General features: G+C 36.2%; 1 protein-coding gene across 2 annotated transcripts in view; it reads left to right on the forward strand.

Annotated features, from left to right (window-relative positions):
- Positions 1-15431, forward strand: part of LOC121080575 (mitogen-activated protein kinase kinase kinase 1-like) — a 124186-nt gene extending 108755 nt beyond the window's left edge. Inside the window, exons 8-20 of one of the 2 annotated variants that reach the window (XM_040578696.1) lie at positions 652-733; positions 865-1045; positions 1841-2131; positions 2540-2661; positions 3852-3943; positions 4191-4380; positions 4700-5966; positions 7010-7162; positions 8522-8684; positions 9756-9887; positions 10880-11022; positions 11504-11635; positions 12053-12302. In XM_040578696.1, coding sequence (XP_040434630.1) covers positions 652-733; positions 865-1045; positions 1841-2131; positions 2540-2661; positions 3852-3943; positions 4191-4380; positions 4700-5966; positions 7010-7162; positions 8522-8684; positions 9756-9887; positions 10880-11022; positions 11504-11635; positions 12053-12058 — 2954 coding nt within the window. In that variant the 3' untranslated portion in view covers positions 12059-12302. Of the gene's footprint in view, positions 1-651; positions 734-864; positions 1046-1840; positions 2132-2539; positions 2662-3851; positions 3944-4190; positions 4381-4699; positions 5967-7009; positions 7163-8521; positions 8685-9755; positions 9888-10879; positions 11023-11503; positions 11636-12052; positions 12303-13844 lie in introns of those variants that run through there. The other variant, XM_040578695.1, reaches the window with a different exon arrangement.
- The last annotated feature ends 3190 nt before the right edge of the window (positions 15432-18621 follow it).

Consider the following 18621-nt stretch of genomic DNA (forward strand, 5'->3'; position numbering starts at 1 on the left):
GGGTTTTTGTTTGTTTTAAAAGTTACAGAAACATGCTCTTAAGTGATGACTATAGCTCTTTGAGAGTTTGGTATCATTCAGGTACTATCAATATATACCTTATTATCAGTTATCAAATTACAGCTTGCTTTGTGAATGCTTTGAGAAAGAAGTTAACTGCAGGGCTAGAGGTTTGAGCCTTTTACCTGAGTGAGAAGATCATGTCCAATTAGAGCAAGGCTAGGAACAGATTTTACCCCTCTGTGACTTGTCATTAGAATGCATGAAAGTATTCTACTAGGATTATATAGTGAATTATGGAGTATATTTTTATATATTGCATTAAATAAAGTATTTTAATTAGATTGCTTTAACAAATAAAATTCTGTCTCTCATGTTTTAATACTTTTGAAAAAGTATTACTTATGTTTGAGGCATAAAACCAAACCCCTGCATTTCAATTCATAACTTTTAATATTAAATTGTAGTGCTAAGCTGAAGTGTTTCTGCATGTAAAAACATTTAAATGCACAGGCTTCTGCACATGGTTCAGTTCAGAAGTGTTTATCCTGAAACTGGCATTTCTCAGTAAAAATTAAAAATAATAATGCCATCCTCTGGTTTTATGCAATGTAAAACTGAAATACATATTATCCTGTTGCTGTGTTCCAGGGGCAGAAGAATGCAGAAGAAACAGAGAGCAACTTATATGTCCTCTTTGTAGATCTAAATGGAGATCTCATGATTTCTATAGGTAGGGATTCAGTCTGAGTATAACAAACTATCTGCTTCTGGATCCTAAGTTGATGTTCATAAATATGCTAAAGTATTTACTTTGGTAAATGTTTTATTTGCTAATGCATGCTATTTGTTGTTAATCTGTAGTCATGAATTGCCAAGCCCTGTGGATTCTTCTTCTGTTCTCCATGTGGTTCATCAACAAATTCAGCAGCAATCTACAGCTGGATCACAGAGAAGAACCCAAGATAGCAATTTTAACTTTACTCATCATGGGGTCCAGCAGATCCCTTCTGCCTATAAAAATTTAGCTGAGCCATGGATTCAGGTATTTTTACTTTGTAAAAGAAGCTTCAAATGTAAAAACTGATATTTTTTTTAAACTGTTTTGCTAGAATTTTCAAATCAACAATTCAAAAATTTATTCTGAATCCCATCAGCTTTATGGTTGATTATTATTGGAAAGAATTATATTTAACTTGCATCAGAAGAAAAGGTTTTTCAGTCTTGTTTTCACTGGGGTATTCAGTTTTAGACTTCATCTCAGGCTTCATATTAAAGGTCCGTGTAATAAAATGTAGTATTCTTAATTCTAATTTTGGTTATGCAAGTGTCACATAAATACAAATTTGGCATTTGCTGTTACCCAAGTTGGGTTGCAGGAGCCGAATGATCAAAATAACATCTACTCTAGAGGTGGGTTCAACTGAGAAGGGATCACATACTTAAAAGAAATGGGAGAACTTGTATTGCCTGTATGTCTGCTGTAATTTTTGTCTGGTATAGCCAGACCTTGCTTTCAGGGTTGTTTATATCAGTGTCTAGAAATGAACTCCATACTGAATAATTAAAAATCAGAGTGAATGAAACCATCCATAAAGCCATTCCCCCATTTCTCTTAGCAGAGTTTTTGGAGAACTGAACACTTAGAAATGAAACATCATAAATGATATCACAGAATCTTTTTTAACACACTGCCTTCTGGCACATTTTTGCTGTCAAGCTTCTTAAGGTGATCTTTCACCAGAAACATTTATTTGATCTTTTTGATTGCTCTTCTTAAGTACTTAAGTTGCAGTTTTATTCAATCTGACTCCTGTAATGCTGCTTTTTTCTTTGGCAGGTGTTTGGAATGGAGTTAGTTGGCTGCTTGTTTTCTCACAACTGGAATATACGTGAGATGGCACTTAGACGTCTTTCCCATGATGTTAGTGGTGCTCTGTTATTGGCTAATGGTGAAAGCACTGGAAATTCTGGAAGTAGCAATGGAAACAACACAAGTGCTGGAGCTTTGGGAGCAGTTAGTGGGTCATCCCAGACCAGTATCTCAGGAGATGTGGTGGTAGAATCCTGCTGCAGTGTGCTGTCCATGGTCTGTGCCGACCCTGTCTACAAAGTATATGTTGCTGCTTTAGTAAGTAGCTGTTTACTCATATTCTAGTAATTTCCAAATTACTTAATTTTTGAATGGGAAGAGATATATGAGTCAGGAATCCTAATAATTGAGCACTACTGATAACTTTTAACCATCATCTGAAAGCGGGTTGAACAAAATAGCAAGAGTGAAATGGCATGAGTCTACTGGTCAAATATAAGGAAATGCTTGCTACAGCACTAAGTGTTAACAGTACTTGTATGATGAGATTCTTTCCAATCTCAAAGAATACATGACTAATTCTAATGGTGAATATATAGTAAGCTGTTTATTCTTTGAAAATTTTGCTGATATTTTGAATGCAATTTATATAGAATTATTTACAACTCTTAAAATAAATTTGTGTAGCTAATTTGATTTCATATGTATTATTTTTCTTTCTCTTAGAAAACCTTAAGAGCCATGCTGGTATATACTCCTTGTCATACTTTAGCAGAGAGGACTAAACTACAGCAACTTCTCAAACCAGTTGTAGAGATGGTATTAGTTAAATGTGCAGATGCCAACAGGTATGGTGTCTCATGAACTTCAAATTCATTTTGGATTGTTACTGAAATGTCTTGAAGTTTCATTTGTTGCTATTTTATATGGAACTAGGAGATCATTTATAGGTGGCAGTGAAATAAAATGTATGGATCATATGTATAAATGTTTTTGTTAAAGTCTAGTTGCTACCAACCAACTTCTGTCTTGAAAGATGTAGGTTTTGGAGGCACCTGTTTATATTTTTCCAGCACTTATGGTTCTTAAATGATGTTTTGCTTGCATAAGGTCTTTTTTCCCCTTAAAATAAAGGAAGATATGTTGGGTGCAGTCATCAACCATCGCCTCCATCTCAGTTAATATTGCTTTGGTTTAATTCTCATGACTCCCCTTTAAGCAGTCAGCAAGTACCAATCATCAAATTTTGTATCTTTTATATATATATATATATATATATATATGTTTCCTACTTCAACAAAAGCTGTTGTACATCTATGTCATGAAGTGTTAACATAACACTGCTACTTTTTACTTCATAGTGTAATGTTAGTATATGGCTATTCTGAGTGAATGTATTTGGCAGTTCTGGCTTGAATAAGCCTTTTCTTCCTCTCCCAAGCTACTCTGTCTGCTCTGCCAGACCAACCATTTCTTCAGCTGTAGATGCAGAAGTCCACCAGACTGCTATTTTTTTGTTTGGTTGGTTTTTGTCTCTTTTGGTTTAGTTCCTAAGCAGCGTTGTTTCTGAAACGGCAACTAGAGGTTCACTGGCAATAGTTTAGCAATAGAAAATCTAAAATTAAAGGTATAAGTGAAATAGAACTGTTCCTTATGGTGCTGGATTCCTGTATTTGGCCTGTTTGTGCAAGAGGATGAGATCGTAATGTGCAGTTGAATTAATTTATTTTAGTAAAGAGATTATTGCCTGAAAGTCTCAAAGAATTTGAGAAATGGGGAGCTGATTTCTATTTGGGTTTTTTATTTATTAGTGATAGACATTACATTTCTGGAAGTGTTCTTATAAAAAATGTCACAATATTGGTAGCTTACAGATAGAGGATTATAGAAGTGTATTGGAATAAAATGATGTTAAATAATTTTCCAAACACAATTCTAAGGTAATGATTATTGAAATGTAATGATTAAAATGTTTTTTCTTCAAAGCATCTTCAAAGCAATCAAAGTTGGTTGGTTTTTTTGGTTTAATTTCTTATAGTCGAACAAGTCAACTTTCAGTCTCAACGCTATTGGAGATGTGTAAAGGCCAAGCAGGAGAGCTGGCAGTTGGGAGAGAAATACTTAAATCTGGTAATAATAGCTCTTCATATATAATTGAATTATTATTGCAAGCAAATATACTGAATTGTTTAAAATTTAATACAGGTTTTATCCAATATTTGCCAGCATGGCAAAGAGAACAGTGTTGCTCTCAGCAGTTTGGGGAGGAGGGTGGTGTTAATTTGGGCGCACACTGTATATTTCTGTATGATATAGTTCTGATCTTTATTTAGATTGTGAACATGTCTAATACCTATTTTATCAACTTTTTTTATAGGCTCTGTTGGTATTGGTGGTGTTGATTATGTCTTAAACTGTATTCTTGGAACCCAAACTGAGTCTAGCAACTGGCAAGCGCTACTGGGGCGACTTTGTCTAATAGATAGACTTCTGTTGGAAATTCCTGGTGAATTTTATCCCCACATTGTCTGTGGAGGTGTTTTACAGGCTGATACTGTAGTAGACAGGTACTTACACTATGTGACTATTACTCTTTGTAGTTGAATGTGGTGTTGGTGATTTCTTCAAAAATTGGTTGTTTTGAATCCTGTAAACAAATAGTGTATATTTATATGCAAAAGTGCACCTACTTTACAGAGTAAATGGTTGCATTTCTTAACTTCTGACCTGTGAAACAATTTTAAAGCACCAGCGCAGCAGTAAGTCTGCTTTCTACTGCAGAACTGACAGCTAAATAGGTTATCTTGTAATGGCTTTCTTGGCACTATTTAACTAGAGCATATCAGTTTATAAGACACTTCTTTTTTTTTCTTTTTTAACTTTCAGGTATAAGAAACTTCTCTCCCTCTTAAATTTTGCCTTGCAGTCAATTGACAGTTCCCACTCAATGGTTGGAAAACTATCACGCAGAGTATTTTTGAGTGCAGCAAGAATGGTGGCAAGAGTGCCCCATGTTTTTTTAAAGCTGTTAGAAATGTTGAGTATGACAAGCTCAACTCATTATGCAAGGATGTGTCGACGTCTGATGGCAATAGCAGATGAAATGGAAATTGCAGATGCCATCCAGCTAGGCATGGAAGAAATGCACTCTGGGGAATGTCAACATGAAAAAATTTTGCAGCTACCTGTACCAGATAACTCTTCAGAAGCTACAGAAAGTAATACTCCTAACAATACTGTCCAGTTATCAAGGAAAGATGAGAAAAGTTTAAGTGATAATAAACTGAGTGCCAGTCCAGAGGACACTTCTGAGATGCTGGCTAGCCTTGCTGTGGGACTTTCATCTGTAACCACTGAGCAACCAAAGCCAGCCATTCAAGCAAAAGGAAAAACCCCCAATCAGTGTTTGAACTCTTCTCCCTCATCCAGTCATTCTCAGTCACTATTCCCAATGCTTCTGTCTCCTTCAAACCCATCTGTACTAGCTGGCACTGTAACAGATGTCTCTAATCTCAGACCTCAGGGGTTTGTTCCCTGCCAAATCCCCTCACCTTCTCCTCAAACACAGCAGAAACTTTCTCTCTGGTTTCAGAGAAACTGTTCTGAAAATAAAGAACTGGATAAACTTTCTCAAGTCCTTACCCAAGCCAGGCCATTGCCATCCAGTCACATACACAGGCCAAAGCCATCACGACCCACCCCAAGTAATGTGAACAAGCAGGGAGAAACCTCAAACAACAGTATGACACTTGACCTGAATGATATTTTGCAGTGTGATGGCAATAGTAGTAGCAGTGCGGTTATACCAAGTGAAGAGACAGTGTTCACACCAGTAGATGAGAAATGTCAATTGGATGTTAATGCAGAGCTCAATTCCAGTATTGAGGACCTGCTCAAGGCCTCTGTGCCAAGAAGTGATGGCACAGTTACATTCAAGTCTGAAGTTGCAGTTCTTTCTCTTGAGCAGGCAGAAAATTATGATACTTACAAAGATGATGTAAATCATAATCAAAAATGCGAGGAAAAGATGGAAGCTGAAGAAGAGGAAGCTTTAGCTATTGCTATGGCAATGTCAGCATCTCAAGATGCCCTGCCAATAATTCCCCAACTACATGTTGAAAATGGTGAAGATATCATAATCATTCAGCAGGATGTAAGTATGCATATGGTAATTTAGCATGTCTCAACTGAGGCTCACTGAATTTATAAAGCAGTGCTGTTTTATTCCCAAAGTTATATAAAGCACAAAGGGACTCAATACCCTTTCATAGAAGTTGGAGTATAAACAGTTTTCCAGTTGAGAGTGCTAACAGGATCCTTCCGTGTTTATTAAGTTTAGAGACAGTATTTGGAAGAGAGACATCATGTTGTATACCTTTTAAAATGGGAAAGAAGAAAGTGTAAAAGTGGGGAAACAAGAAATGAGAACAAAGGTTTTAAGCAGGAGTAGAACTGTACTGAGTCTTAATGCTGATTTACTTTGAAGGCAATTGTGCAAAACCAAATCAGTTTCTGAAAGAAAAGGCAGATAGAGTAGGAAGAGATCTTACCATCAGCACATCCTGAGAGAGAAGGCGTGAGATACTTTAGAAATCAGGAAAAATATGTTCGTTTGCAAATAGACAAAAGTATAAGAAATAAGAATAGAGAAAGAAAGGAGTATTTTACAAAAGTTCACAAAATGGTTGAGTGTATTGACTTTAGAGTAAGACAGGTGCTGGAAGCTTGTGAGGTTGCAGGTAAGAGACTTGGTAGAGTTACTGGAAAGAGGAATGAAATGTTGGGTTTTGTGATCCCTTTGCACGAGGTAACAACATGTGAAGCATAAAATGACAGAAATAAATTAAGTAGAAAACATGATTTTGTTTGTGTTTACTATAGGTGCTAAAACCTTGACTAGACATGAAATCAAGAATAGAAAAAAAGTCTTGCTCCTATTTGTGTCCTTACATCTTGCCTTTCACCTTCAGGTAGTAACACAGAGAAGGCCCTCTGTTCTTTACATACAGTAGGAATATGTGGATTAAGGAATACACTGGTGTTCTGGTCTCAACTGAAACACGTATAACATACAGTACAAATAACTGTAAGGGAGAAGAGAGGCATATAAACTTGGATATTTCGTAACCTTCCAGAATATCTACATTTTAGGTGCATGTTAGTAAACATGGGATTGATTTGGAATTTAATTCACAGACACCAGAAACCCTGCCTGGACATACCAAAGCAAAACACCATTACAGAGAAGATGCAGAATGGCTTAAAGGTCAGCAAATTGGTCTTGGAGCTTTCTCTTCCTGTTACCAAGCTCAAGATGTAGGAACAGGGACATTAATGGCTATAAAACAGGTAAATACTTCACTTTTTTGAATATATTGTGTTTTTCAATATTTATTTGAAATATTAAATATAAAAGCTCTCTGACTTCTGTTCCCTAATTCCTCTTCTCCCTGTTGCGTGTGCTCACATGATACATAATACAGTCTTTATGTGTATGGGATTAACATGCTTTCAGTTTCTTTTACTTCTCCTTAAAAGGGGGGGATGACATACTTTTTTATACACCCCTTTTCTTTCATAGTTCTTCAAATGCATTTTTGTTTTTATCAAGTTCAAAAATCAGTGACAGTGATAGGAATAGAGTCCAGGTCCCTTGATTCCAAATTGATGCTCTATTTGAAAGATAGCTATTAAAAGTAATTTTCCCTTGTCAAGATTTTTTTCCTAAAAGAGTTTAAGCACAGGAAATGTAGTTTAATGCTTCTTTCCTCTGATCCAACAGCTGACTTTGAAGCAAGTATTTTTAATATTTAAATTATTCAATACAAAAATATGACTGAGAGGCCCAAATGCACATGATTTGCTTAAGATTTGGTAAGGTTCTAGATGTGAGTAAATCTTCCACATTTAAGGTGCCTTAGGTCTGAATCAGTGATATCAACACAGAGGGAATCTTGGACCTAACATTTTCTTATTAATTCTAAAATGAACTTATGTCTATGGAATTGGGCAATTTCCAAACATTTAATTAGGGAAAGAATATCTGTCATCAGGTATTTCTCCTTTGAAGCTCTCTTGCTTGTGAAAGAGTAGGACTGTCCATGTGGTCCTTGAGGCTCCTCCTGAAGAGATGATAACAATTCTGAGGCCTGGGGAAATTCTCTGCAACATACTATTATTTCAGATTTACTATGAGTCAGAGCTGGGGCTGGCTCCAGTTCCATTTCTGGACTTCTGATTGGCTATTTTATTTTTTTTTTGCCCATTGACTTTCTGGGAAAAGCAGTTTAGTTATGAAACAGATAGTATGGTTAAACTGGTAAAAAGTCTTACATATAACATCATTGTCAGAATCCTGTTTTAAGCCTTATCTATCTTCCTTTTCTTCAACACCTGAAGAAAATTATTAAAAAAAAAATAATTCCTAGTTTAAGCAGAGGAGAGTGAAGAGGGAAGTTTCCCCACCCCACCCCACCCTTGGAGAGATTTTTGTTGGCATTTCTCCAGAAAAAACACTTAATTTTCTATGACTTTCTCAAATGAAGATATAGGGTCTCAGCTGCATGGACTTGAGATAAAAGAATACTTGCTGTTTCCAGATGGTGAAAAGGGACAGAAACCCATTCATTCTTTTTACTGTAATGAAGGGGGATAGTTACAGGACTGGTAATTATGTAAGGTAAATCTGAATACGATATTTCAAAACAGGTGACATATGTTAGGAACACATCATCTGAGCAAGAAGAGGTAGTTGAAGCACTGAGAGAAGAAATAAAGATGATGAGTCATCTGAACCATCCTAACATTATTCGAATGTTGGGTGCTACCTGTGAGAAGAGTAACTATAACCTCTTTATTGAATGGATGGCAGGTAAACAACTGTATGCCAAAGAAAATGAAAGTATCAAATTAGTCTTGAACTATGTAGTTTCATACTGCAAATTATTCCATTCATCACTTCAGTTTGCAAACTTAGATTTTTATTGCTGTTGGTAACCGGTAGAAAAGTTTACTTCCAGAACAGCTTAAATGAGTTTTTTGGGTTTTTTTAAAAAGGAACTTCATTAATTTTATGAATGGGATTATATGTTGTTGCAGTCCAGTTACCAAGACTAGATTTGGTGTTTTATACATCCTTATTTCTTATAAAGAAAATATTGCAACATAACTTACATTCTTTGGCAGAAATTACTTAGCAATACCAAAGTGCTAACAAGCAAAGCCCAAGTATGTGTTATTACAAACAATAGTACAGAAAATATTTTCTCAGAACTAAGGGTGTTTAACTCTTAAGTATAATTTTTTTGAAATACTACTAATTTAGATAATGAAATGTCAGGAATTTTCTTTACCTCATTCAAGCCCAAATTATATTAGAATACTTTGAGGCACAATGGAAATCCAAAATCTTGAGGATCTAGATATCGCTTTTGGAAAACAGAGGAAGATACTGCTTTTCCTTGCTTGTATACTTGCTTCTATATATTTGTACTTAGATGATAACAAAAGTAAATTAAGATCCTCAGAGGGAACACTTACTGGAGGCTGCACATACTTATTGCCCCAAAGAAAGCTAGTGTTCTACTACTTGAAAACCTTAGTGCAAAATGTAGATATAAATATATGTAGTTCTTTATCAACAACAGTACTTTGTACGCTAAGGGATTTGTACATTCTTTTAAGGACAGATGAAAATATTAAGAAGCATAAAGACTTATGTCTTTGTAATGTGTACAGTTCCAAGTAAAAAGTAATTAAGTAACCAAGTATATTACTTTTTGCCTATAGAACTTTAAATTTATTGGGGGGGGGGGGGGTGGGGAGGAAAGGAAAGGAAGGGAATTAGGAATATCAATATCAAGTTCCAATTTTAGGAGGCAGTGCTTCATTCTACTAATATGAAATATAAGTGGTCATAAATTGTATTTTTTTTATCTTCTAGGGGGTTCAGTTGCTCATTTGTTAAGTAAATATGGAGCCTTCAAAGAATCTGTTATTATTAATTACACAGATCAACTGTTACGTGGCCTTTCTTACCTCCATGAGAATCAGATAATCCATAGAGATGTTAAAGGTGAGAATTATTTAGAATGTCTTTGGAAAAGGACTATTCAGAAAGCAGCACCTATTTTGGCTTGAGACCCATTGCTTCTCTTGGATACCATCTCAAGAGTGTTATTTCTGTTGGGTTTGTCTTGATTATACTTAAGAATCTTTAATTACTGAAAAGAATCAGAACATTCATACTATGCTTGGGGATACTTACTACCTGTGCCGATGGCTTAGAAAAATTAGTTTTCTGAATTTGTTCAAATAAAATACGAATTTGCCATATAGCTTTGAAGATTGTTAGTTAATTTAATGTAAATACCCTGAAATGACAGTAAAATCTGTGAATAAGCCAAAATAAAGAGGTCAGGTTTCTAATGTATAGGAATATTATGATGGGTTTTCTTCCTTCATCCTAATTGAATATAAACACAGTTGTACTGTTTGACAAACAAAATGTGGACTTTCTTTGAAAATACCAGTCTTACTAAACTTCTCCCTGTAATGTCACTATAGCTGTCCATAAACTGGAGAGATATCAAGATAAGTAGCAACATAGCAATGGCAAATGTCTTTTAATATTTCTTCTTAAAATAGGAAAAACTTTCAGTTGCTCTGTAATTCTCTTCAAGACAACTCAAAGTTGCTTAAGGATGAAATAAGTTTAAATTTCACGGGGAGCCTGCAGGCAATGAAAAACTCCAGGATTTTAGGTCACCATTTTCTTTCATTATTCCATCTCCAGGTATTGTTCCAGAATCCTGTGTTTGCCCTACTTTGAAAGTGTGATTGCTTCTCTAAATCTCTCTGACAGCCTCAAGCTGTGTGCAGTATCATTCAGGCATAAGGGAAAAGTGACGTTATATAGACTTTATCCTTGATTTTTTACATTTCCTTGACATTGTGGGTGGGGATTATCAACCTATTTATAGCTTTGAAAAAGAGGGAGGAAAAGTGTTCATCCTTTTGCCTTTAATAAAAAGCCAACTAGCAATATTTTTATTATGCTGTTGACAGGTGCCAATTTGCTAATTGACAGCACAGGTCATAGATTACGAATTGCTGATTTTGGAGCTGCAGCCAGGTTGGCATCAAAAGGAACTGGTGCTGGGGAGTTTCAGGGACAGTTGTTGGGAACTATTGCGTTTATGGCACCAGAGGTAAGAAACCAGTTTTGGGAGTTACTTCAAAAAGTTTGTTTGTACTCTTTAAGCTAATTCATGCAGCCAAATAACAGAAAATTGCTGTAAATTCTTCAAATGTGTTTTAAATGTACTTGTTCTAGAAAATAGGAATGATTCCAAAATGGCAATAATGACATTTGTTTCTTGCTGTCAAAGTTGTTCTGAGTAGTTTGTTGCAAGACACATAATAAGTATTGTTATTAAAGCTCAAATGACAATTTGGTCAAAAGATATTTCAAGATACTTTGCCCCTTGATCAGGCATTCTATTTACTAGCTTTCTACAATGTATAAATCTTATGTCACTTACATCACTGATCACTCTCTCAAACTGAAATGATGATCAGAATGCGCTTGACTGATGTTTTATTAGTTGTTGGTTTGTTTTTTAAAATCTAAATTACTTAGAATTAAGAGACTTTGAAGTGGATAATCTGAGCTTTGATCTATCTATTCAGGTTCTGAGAGGTCAGCAATATGGTAGGAGTTGTGATGTGTGGAGTGTTGGCTGTGTTGTTATAGAAATGGCTTGTGCTAAACCTCCCTGGAATGCAGAGAAACACTCCAATCATCTTGCTCTGATATTTAAGGTGAGGTACTTTGTTACTCTAAATATACTACAAAAGTCACTGACTAATTTCATACACAGCAATGTGAATTTTAGAAAAGTATATGAGTAGTAGGGTTTGTTGCAGTGGCTTTTCTTTGTTTTGCAGGTGTTAGTACAAAATCAATATTGATACCAACATAATAATCATACTTGCTAGTTTAAAAAAATTTAAAAGGCTACCAACACAATAATATGCAGAGAAAGCTCTGTTCTAAGATATAAATACATAATGTAACAGGCTAAAAAGTGTTTTTCGGAATACAGTTGATCTTGACTCTAGGCAGAAGATTGGTATTTGAACTCTTTCTTTACAATCCTGTAAAATACGGAAGCAAAAGAATTTTTTTTTTCTACCATAAAGCATTTATGTGTGTATTCATATAAGGAACCTTAACAGGTTTGAGAAGTGGACCCATATGAACCTCATGAAGTTCAACAAGGCCAAGTGCAAGGTCCTGCACGTGGGTCAGGGCAATCCCAAACACAAATACAGGCTGGGCAGAGAATGGATTGAGAGCAGCTCTGAGAAGGCCTTGAGGGTGCTGGTGGACGAGAAGCTCAACACAAGCCAGCAAAATGCGCTTGCAGCCCAGGATTTGGTTGGCTTCCTGGGCTGCATCAGAAGAAGCATGGCCAGCAGGTCGAGGGAGGTAATTCTCCTCCTCTACTCCACTCTCACGAGACCCCCCCCCCCCACCTGGAGTACTGCATTCAGCTCTGGGGCCCCCAGCATGAGGAGGACATGGACCTGTTGGACCGAGTCCAGAAGAGGGCCATGAAGATGATCAGAGGGCTGGATCACCTCTCCTATGAAGAAAGGCTGAGAGAGGTGGGGTTGCTCAGCCTCAAGAAGAGAAGGCTCTGGGAAGACCTTATAGCAGCCTTCCAGTACCTAAAGGGGGCCTACAAGAAAGCTGGAGAGGGACTTTTTTACAAGGGCATGTAGCGATAGGACAGAGGGTAATGGCTTTAAGCCAAAAGAGGGTAGGTTTAGGTTAGACATTAGGAAGAACTTCTTTACTGTGAGGCTGGTGAGGCACTGGAACAGGTTGCCCAGAGAAGCCTGTGGATGCCTCATCCCTGGAAGTGTTCAAGGCCAGGCTGGATGGGGCTTTGAGCAGCCTGGTCTAGTGGAAGGTGTCCCTGCCCATGGCAGGGGGGTTGGAACTACATGGTCTTTAAGGTCCCTTCCAACCCAAACCATTCTATATTTCATAGTGGGGAATGTCCTTTGGTAAAAACATGATGTTCCATGTTTAGATTTTGCTGAATGATATTTACCATTCTGCTATGTTCTATATTAATATTATTCCTCCCCCTTCTAGGTCATCTATTTTGGCATTCATGTTTCTTGCTAAAATCAATTTAGTATATTTAATTCTAACAAGTATAGTTGGACTATAGGCATGAATAATGAAAATACTGCCACAAGTGAAGAAAGTGATTAGCATCTTCACTAGTATGAGTGAAGAAAGTGTTTCCACAAAACAGTACTAGCACAGCAGTATTCAAGTATGTTCTAATTAAATACAAATCACTTATAAGGGATGCAATTGTTTTGGTTCTTTGTGTGAATCTGGTGGTGCCACCCTAGTGTTCTCAGTCTTGCTTAATTTGATCTAGAGAAGATCAACATTAATTTGATTGGGACTGACCTGCTTCATTGTGAGAAAGATTGCCCTTTGGTGGTGGTAGCAGAAATACAGTAAGACAATGCAAGAGCATAGCCAGTTTAACATCTAATAATGTAAAATTGCTCATACTAATATATCTCAGTGTTTGCTTACACTATGCCTGTTAAGAGTGATGGCAAGTATTAGACTAAAAGATACCTGTAAGTGTGACATAAGAGTTTTTCTTATGGCCTGCTTAGCAGATGGTTATTGCAGAATCTTTCTGTCAGAGGAAAACTTGGAGAGAAGTGTAAGGAGAGAGGTAGACTGTGAAAAGTAATAAAGCATGTGTTATTGGGGAAAGAAGCATAAAGGGAACTTAAGACCCATTTTATAAATGGAAGCAGCAATGTAATCCTCAAACTGCATACTAAGTGGATAAAAGCTCATATATATAACTATATATATATAAAAAACTAGTCAGCTGAAAATTATTTGCTTGTTGAAGGTTTTTGGGGTAGGAGAGGGGGCTTAAGAATCACTGACTTCTAAACAAGGTTTTTTCCCTTTGTTCAGATTGCTAGTGCAACTACTGCTCCATCAATCCCTTCACATCTGTCTCCTGGTTTGAGAGATGTGACTCATCGGTGTTTAGAACTTCAACCTCAGGACAGACCCCCATCAAGGGAGCTGCTGAAACACCCAGTCTTCCGTACTACGTGGTAGCTACTTATGTGTAAGGCTGATATACTGAAGATGTTACTGAATATACAATAACTGTCTTGCAGTGCAGTTAAGCACAGCAGCTTGTATTATTCTACTGGCCTTAATGATAGATACATCAAGGACATAAGGCCAGTGGAGGACCCTGCCTAAGTATGTGATTGACAAATTGAGATCTTTACCTAAGCTCAGTATGCAACATTTCACAACTTGCGCAGAGATTTGTAAACTGTGCCTTTTCAAACATCTGGCTCTATGTGAACACAAAAGCATTTTTCCTTAAATCTGCATGATTATTTAGCAGATAAGTGATTTTTATTTTATTTGGAGCACTTTTTCAGCAATATTAGCAGCTGAAGAGTTCAGGATCTCTTTTAATATAGCAATTGCTGTTCCATTTCACATCATGTAGACGTAAGCAGAGGATTCTGCAATTATTTTTCAGCACTGTTTAAAAGGATGTTCTGTATCTGTCTCTCTTAATTATACAAAGTTTTTTGAGTAAGAAATCCAAACATTGGTGGATACGTTAAAATAACATTTTGCATGCCTTAAAGTAAGAGCAGGCAGTTGTGGTTCACTATGCATTTACTGCTTGGTCATGTAATTTCTTTTGAAATTTAAGTTTGTTTTCATTGTATTTTTAACTTTCAGGGAAAGGTGATCTTATTTTAAAATAGTCTTTAGAAAAAGCTGTAAACTGTGTCATGGAACACCTTGCTGACACGAGTTTTAAAAACAGATTTGCTGGAAATCCAGAATAAAATAAAATGCCATCTTCAAGTCAGTGTTTCAGCTTCTGACAGTATAGGCTATTTAAAAAAATATGTATGTCTTGCATAAAGCAACTCGGTCTGAATTGTGCTGAAAGTTGAGCCTTCTTTTCATATAGCAGTTTTTTCTGGCAAATCATGTAGAGAAATTTCATGTTGAAGGCCCCAAACCCAGCTCCCATTAAAGTTTATGGGAGACATTGTCCTGTACTTCACTGGGAGCAGGTGCCACCTACAAGCAAATCTCATTCTTTGTGTAACAAAACTGAGGTCACATTCTCCACTGATAACAAGTTTTACCTGCTGTTTTTGTTCTGCTGTACATATCTATATACTGTAGCCATTAGTGATAATTTAATTTGAAAATGTTAAAAATATTACCACAAGAAAGGTATTTATTTTAAGAAGAAACAAACTTGGACTTGAAAAACAAGGTTAAGTAAAATGTAAAGCTTCACCTATAGTGCAAAACTTGTGCTTTTAGCAGGTGTGTTTTAAAAATTATTTTAAAGGCAGGTTTTTAATTTCTGATGCATGTAATGCCGAAGGAAAATGACAGCTTTTCTTTTGCCTTTTTAAGAGAGGGGGGTCTTTTTAAATCAACTACTCATTGTGTTTAATCAATTTTGGGAAAAAAAAATATTACTGTTCATTTTTTAACTCTTCAGAAGCCAGTTGAATTGTTGGACTGAAATAAATTGGTTATTTTCAAGGACTCAGGGCAAACTAAATAAGCTATAGTACATTAAAAATGTACAATACAAATTGGAAGTAAAACATCTTAAAGATAAGTTTACAGGGATCATAGTGCTCGTGCTAATATAAAGCAGCGTCATTAGTTGTGAATGTGTTTCTTCTGGAATCTTTACATTCCTTTGTTTTGAAAGATTGGCAGACTTTGAAGAGTTAAAGATAATACAGAAATGTGAAGTTTGGTAGTTTGAACTGGTTTGTACTTGGCTCTTTTTGACCACCTTAGAATTTCTCATTCTAATAAGATTGTTTCCAAGTCTTTATGTGCAAACTTTAAAGGATGCCCTCTTGCCAATTCGTGTACTGAAAGATCAGTTTTCAGATTAATACTGTTTCTAGCAGAAATGTAAACTGTATAAACTGATGAATTTCAGCTAATCAGTATTACTTTGTAGATCACCATGCCTACCACATTTCAAACTCAAACTGCCTCTAGATGTATTTGAGTTTGTGTTTCCCTCAGCTTGCTGGTAATTGTGGTGTTTTTAAAATACAGATGTGATGCAATATTTTTATTTTCTTTGGATCAAAGCTGGAATGAAAATTTTATTGTGTAATTATTTTTTGTGTGTTCTTAATGTTATTTAGTACTTAAGTTGTAAATAATGTCTACTGCTGTTTGTTCCAGTTTCTACTACCTCAGGTGTCCTATGGAGTTTCTTCTACCAAAGTTCACTTTCACAATGAAATTATATTTGCTATGTGACAGATTCCCAAGGCTTCCAGGCTTAAGGGCTAACTTCTGTTAGCACCTTATTGTGCAAGCAAATTTTACAGAAATCTCTGGGTTAAGAAATTTTAATTAAGTTTTTACCCCACTGAACCAATTTTTTATAGTATAATTTGTACCAAAGTTGATGTTTTTTCTTAATAGTAAATAAAAGGTTTTGAAAAAATGTTGTCCTTTGCTTATTTTAATGACAATATTTTCAATTTAATGATGTGAATAAAAGACTTCTGGTATACTTCACTATTTATACACAATTTCATATGCAACACAATATAGTAAGACTGTTTCTAATATTAAATGACATACGAATATCAGCTGATATATTTATATCTTGGGTATATCAATGAGAAATGCTTAGATAAAGGGCAGTAACAAACACTAAATATTTTTTTAATTGTTAATAAAGATAGGAACTGCTCTGTATCTATGAACCTCATTTTGCTTATGCCCTTAGATCTAACATGAATTGTCTAAATTTTATATTACTACAGAAATGTAACTATTAATTGCCAAGTCAAGCAAGTTGATCTGGTTAGATAAATTCTGGAGCTATTGAGCTGTACCTTGTGTCCTGGTTTCAGCTGGGATAGAGTTAATTTTCTTCTTAGTAGCTGGTGCAGTGCTGTATTTTGGATTTGGTGTGACAACAATGTTGATAGGACACTGATGTTTTCAGTTGTTACTGAGTGATGTTTATACTTAAATCAAGGACTTTTCAGTTTCTTGGGCTCTGCCATCGAGAGGGCTGGAGGGGCACAGAAAATTGGGAGGAGACACAGTCAGGACAGGTGACCCAAACTAGCCATAGGGATATTCCATACCATATGACGTCATGCTGGATATATAAGCTGGGGGAAGAAGAAGGAAGGGGAGGGGGACATCTGACATTATGATGCTTGTCTTCCTGAGTAACCGTTATGTGTGATGGAGCCCTGCTTTTCTGGGGATGGCTGAACACCTGCCTGCTGATGGGAAGTAGTGAATGAATTTCCTTGCTTTGCTTTGCTTGTGTGTGCGGCTTTTGCTTTACTTCTTAAATTGTTCTTATTTCAACCCTTGAGTTTTACATTCCTTTCCGATTCTCCTCCCCATCCCTCTGGGTGAGGGGGAGTGAGCAAGCGGCTGTGTGGTGCTTGGTTGCCGGCTGGGGTTAAACCACGACACCTTGGAAGTTAATCTGCTATTTTATGTGTTTTTTTGTGAAATGATTCTGTTGTTTCTGATTTAAGTAGGAAACAAATCTTTCCTTATATAGGCAATCTGAATATGCATTGCAAAACTAGGGCTTGTTTCAGTTGTTTCTCTTTCTCCTGATTTTTCTGGATAATTTTAAAATTAATTGATTTTTGGGTAGTTGAAAATTAAGTTCAAGTCTTCTGTAGCCTCTTTTGTGACTACTAAATTCTACTTTTTTAAGTATTGGTCTTTATATTCTCCATTACTTATATGATTTTTTTTGCAAATAGGTGTGAACATATCAATTCACCAGCAAAACTTGGCAGCAGCAATCTTAAGTTAAATTCTAATATCTAACTTTTAAAATCAGAAAAATATATTAACTGAAACATCAAGGAGAACATATGGTGAGGGTTAAATAAAAGATAAATTGAATGTAAGGTATTTTTCCTTCATTTGATTTACTAAAAAACTCCAGAGTTTTTCAGTACTGTGTGATAGTTATAATGTTGCAGTCTCCTTTTTAGGAACAAGGGATGGCAGAGATCACCTGTCTCCAGCAGTTGGCAGTAAATGTCAAAGACACCTACTTATGGAACTGAATGTCTTCATTTGCAAGGGGCATATTCAGTTCTTCCACAGGCAAATAATAAGTTACGCCCATTTTGGTTTCTCTGGTGGGAATAAGATTATGTTGTATTCTACATGACCGTCATAGGTTGAAGTTTGACAGTGTTTCATTTTTGCAAGTTCTTGTTGAAAGGTAATGATTGCTTTCAGAGCATGTTGGAATGTCATGAGCATCATGTATTTCCTCTTCATCATCTGAGTGGGTAAACTCATGCATGGCTGTTCTGCACCGACTGTGCCCACCTCCTGGGACGCTATTTCCCTTACTAACTTTTCTCTCATTGCTTAGTGTTCCTTGCTGAGCTATCATGAATGTGAAGTAAAACAAAGGTGCCCTGCTCAGCTGCAAAAGCATCTAGTCTCCTTTTCAGAACTCAGAGCTTTTTGGTATCTGTGTTGCTTGGTCTCCTTCCAAGCCTGAACCTTGTCTTTCATATTCATCTGAAAGTTCTTCTCAGGTTTGATTTAAACAGCAGAGCTATGAGACAGTGGCATATGGCTCAGCATGGGTTGTACATGTTTTATGAAGATATTGGGGACAGCTTCTAGTGGCAGTCCTTGTTGTGTC

Source organism: Falco naumanni, chromosome W (genome assembly GCF_017639655.2).
Source record: "Falco naumanni isolate bFalNau1 chromosome W, bFalNau1.pat, whole genome shotgun sequence".
In the NCBI taxonomy this organism is placed as follows: Eukaryota; Metazoa; Chordata; class Aves; order Falconiformes; family Falconidae; genus Falco; species Falco naumanni.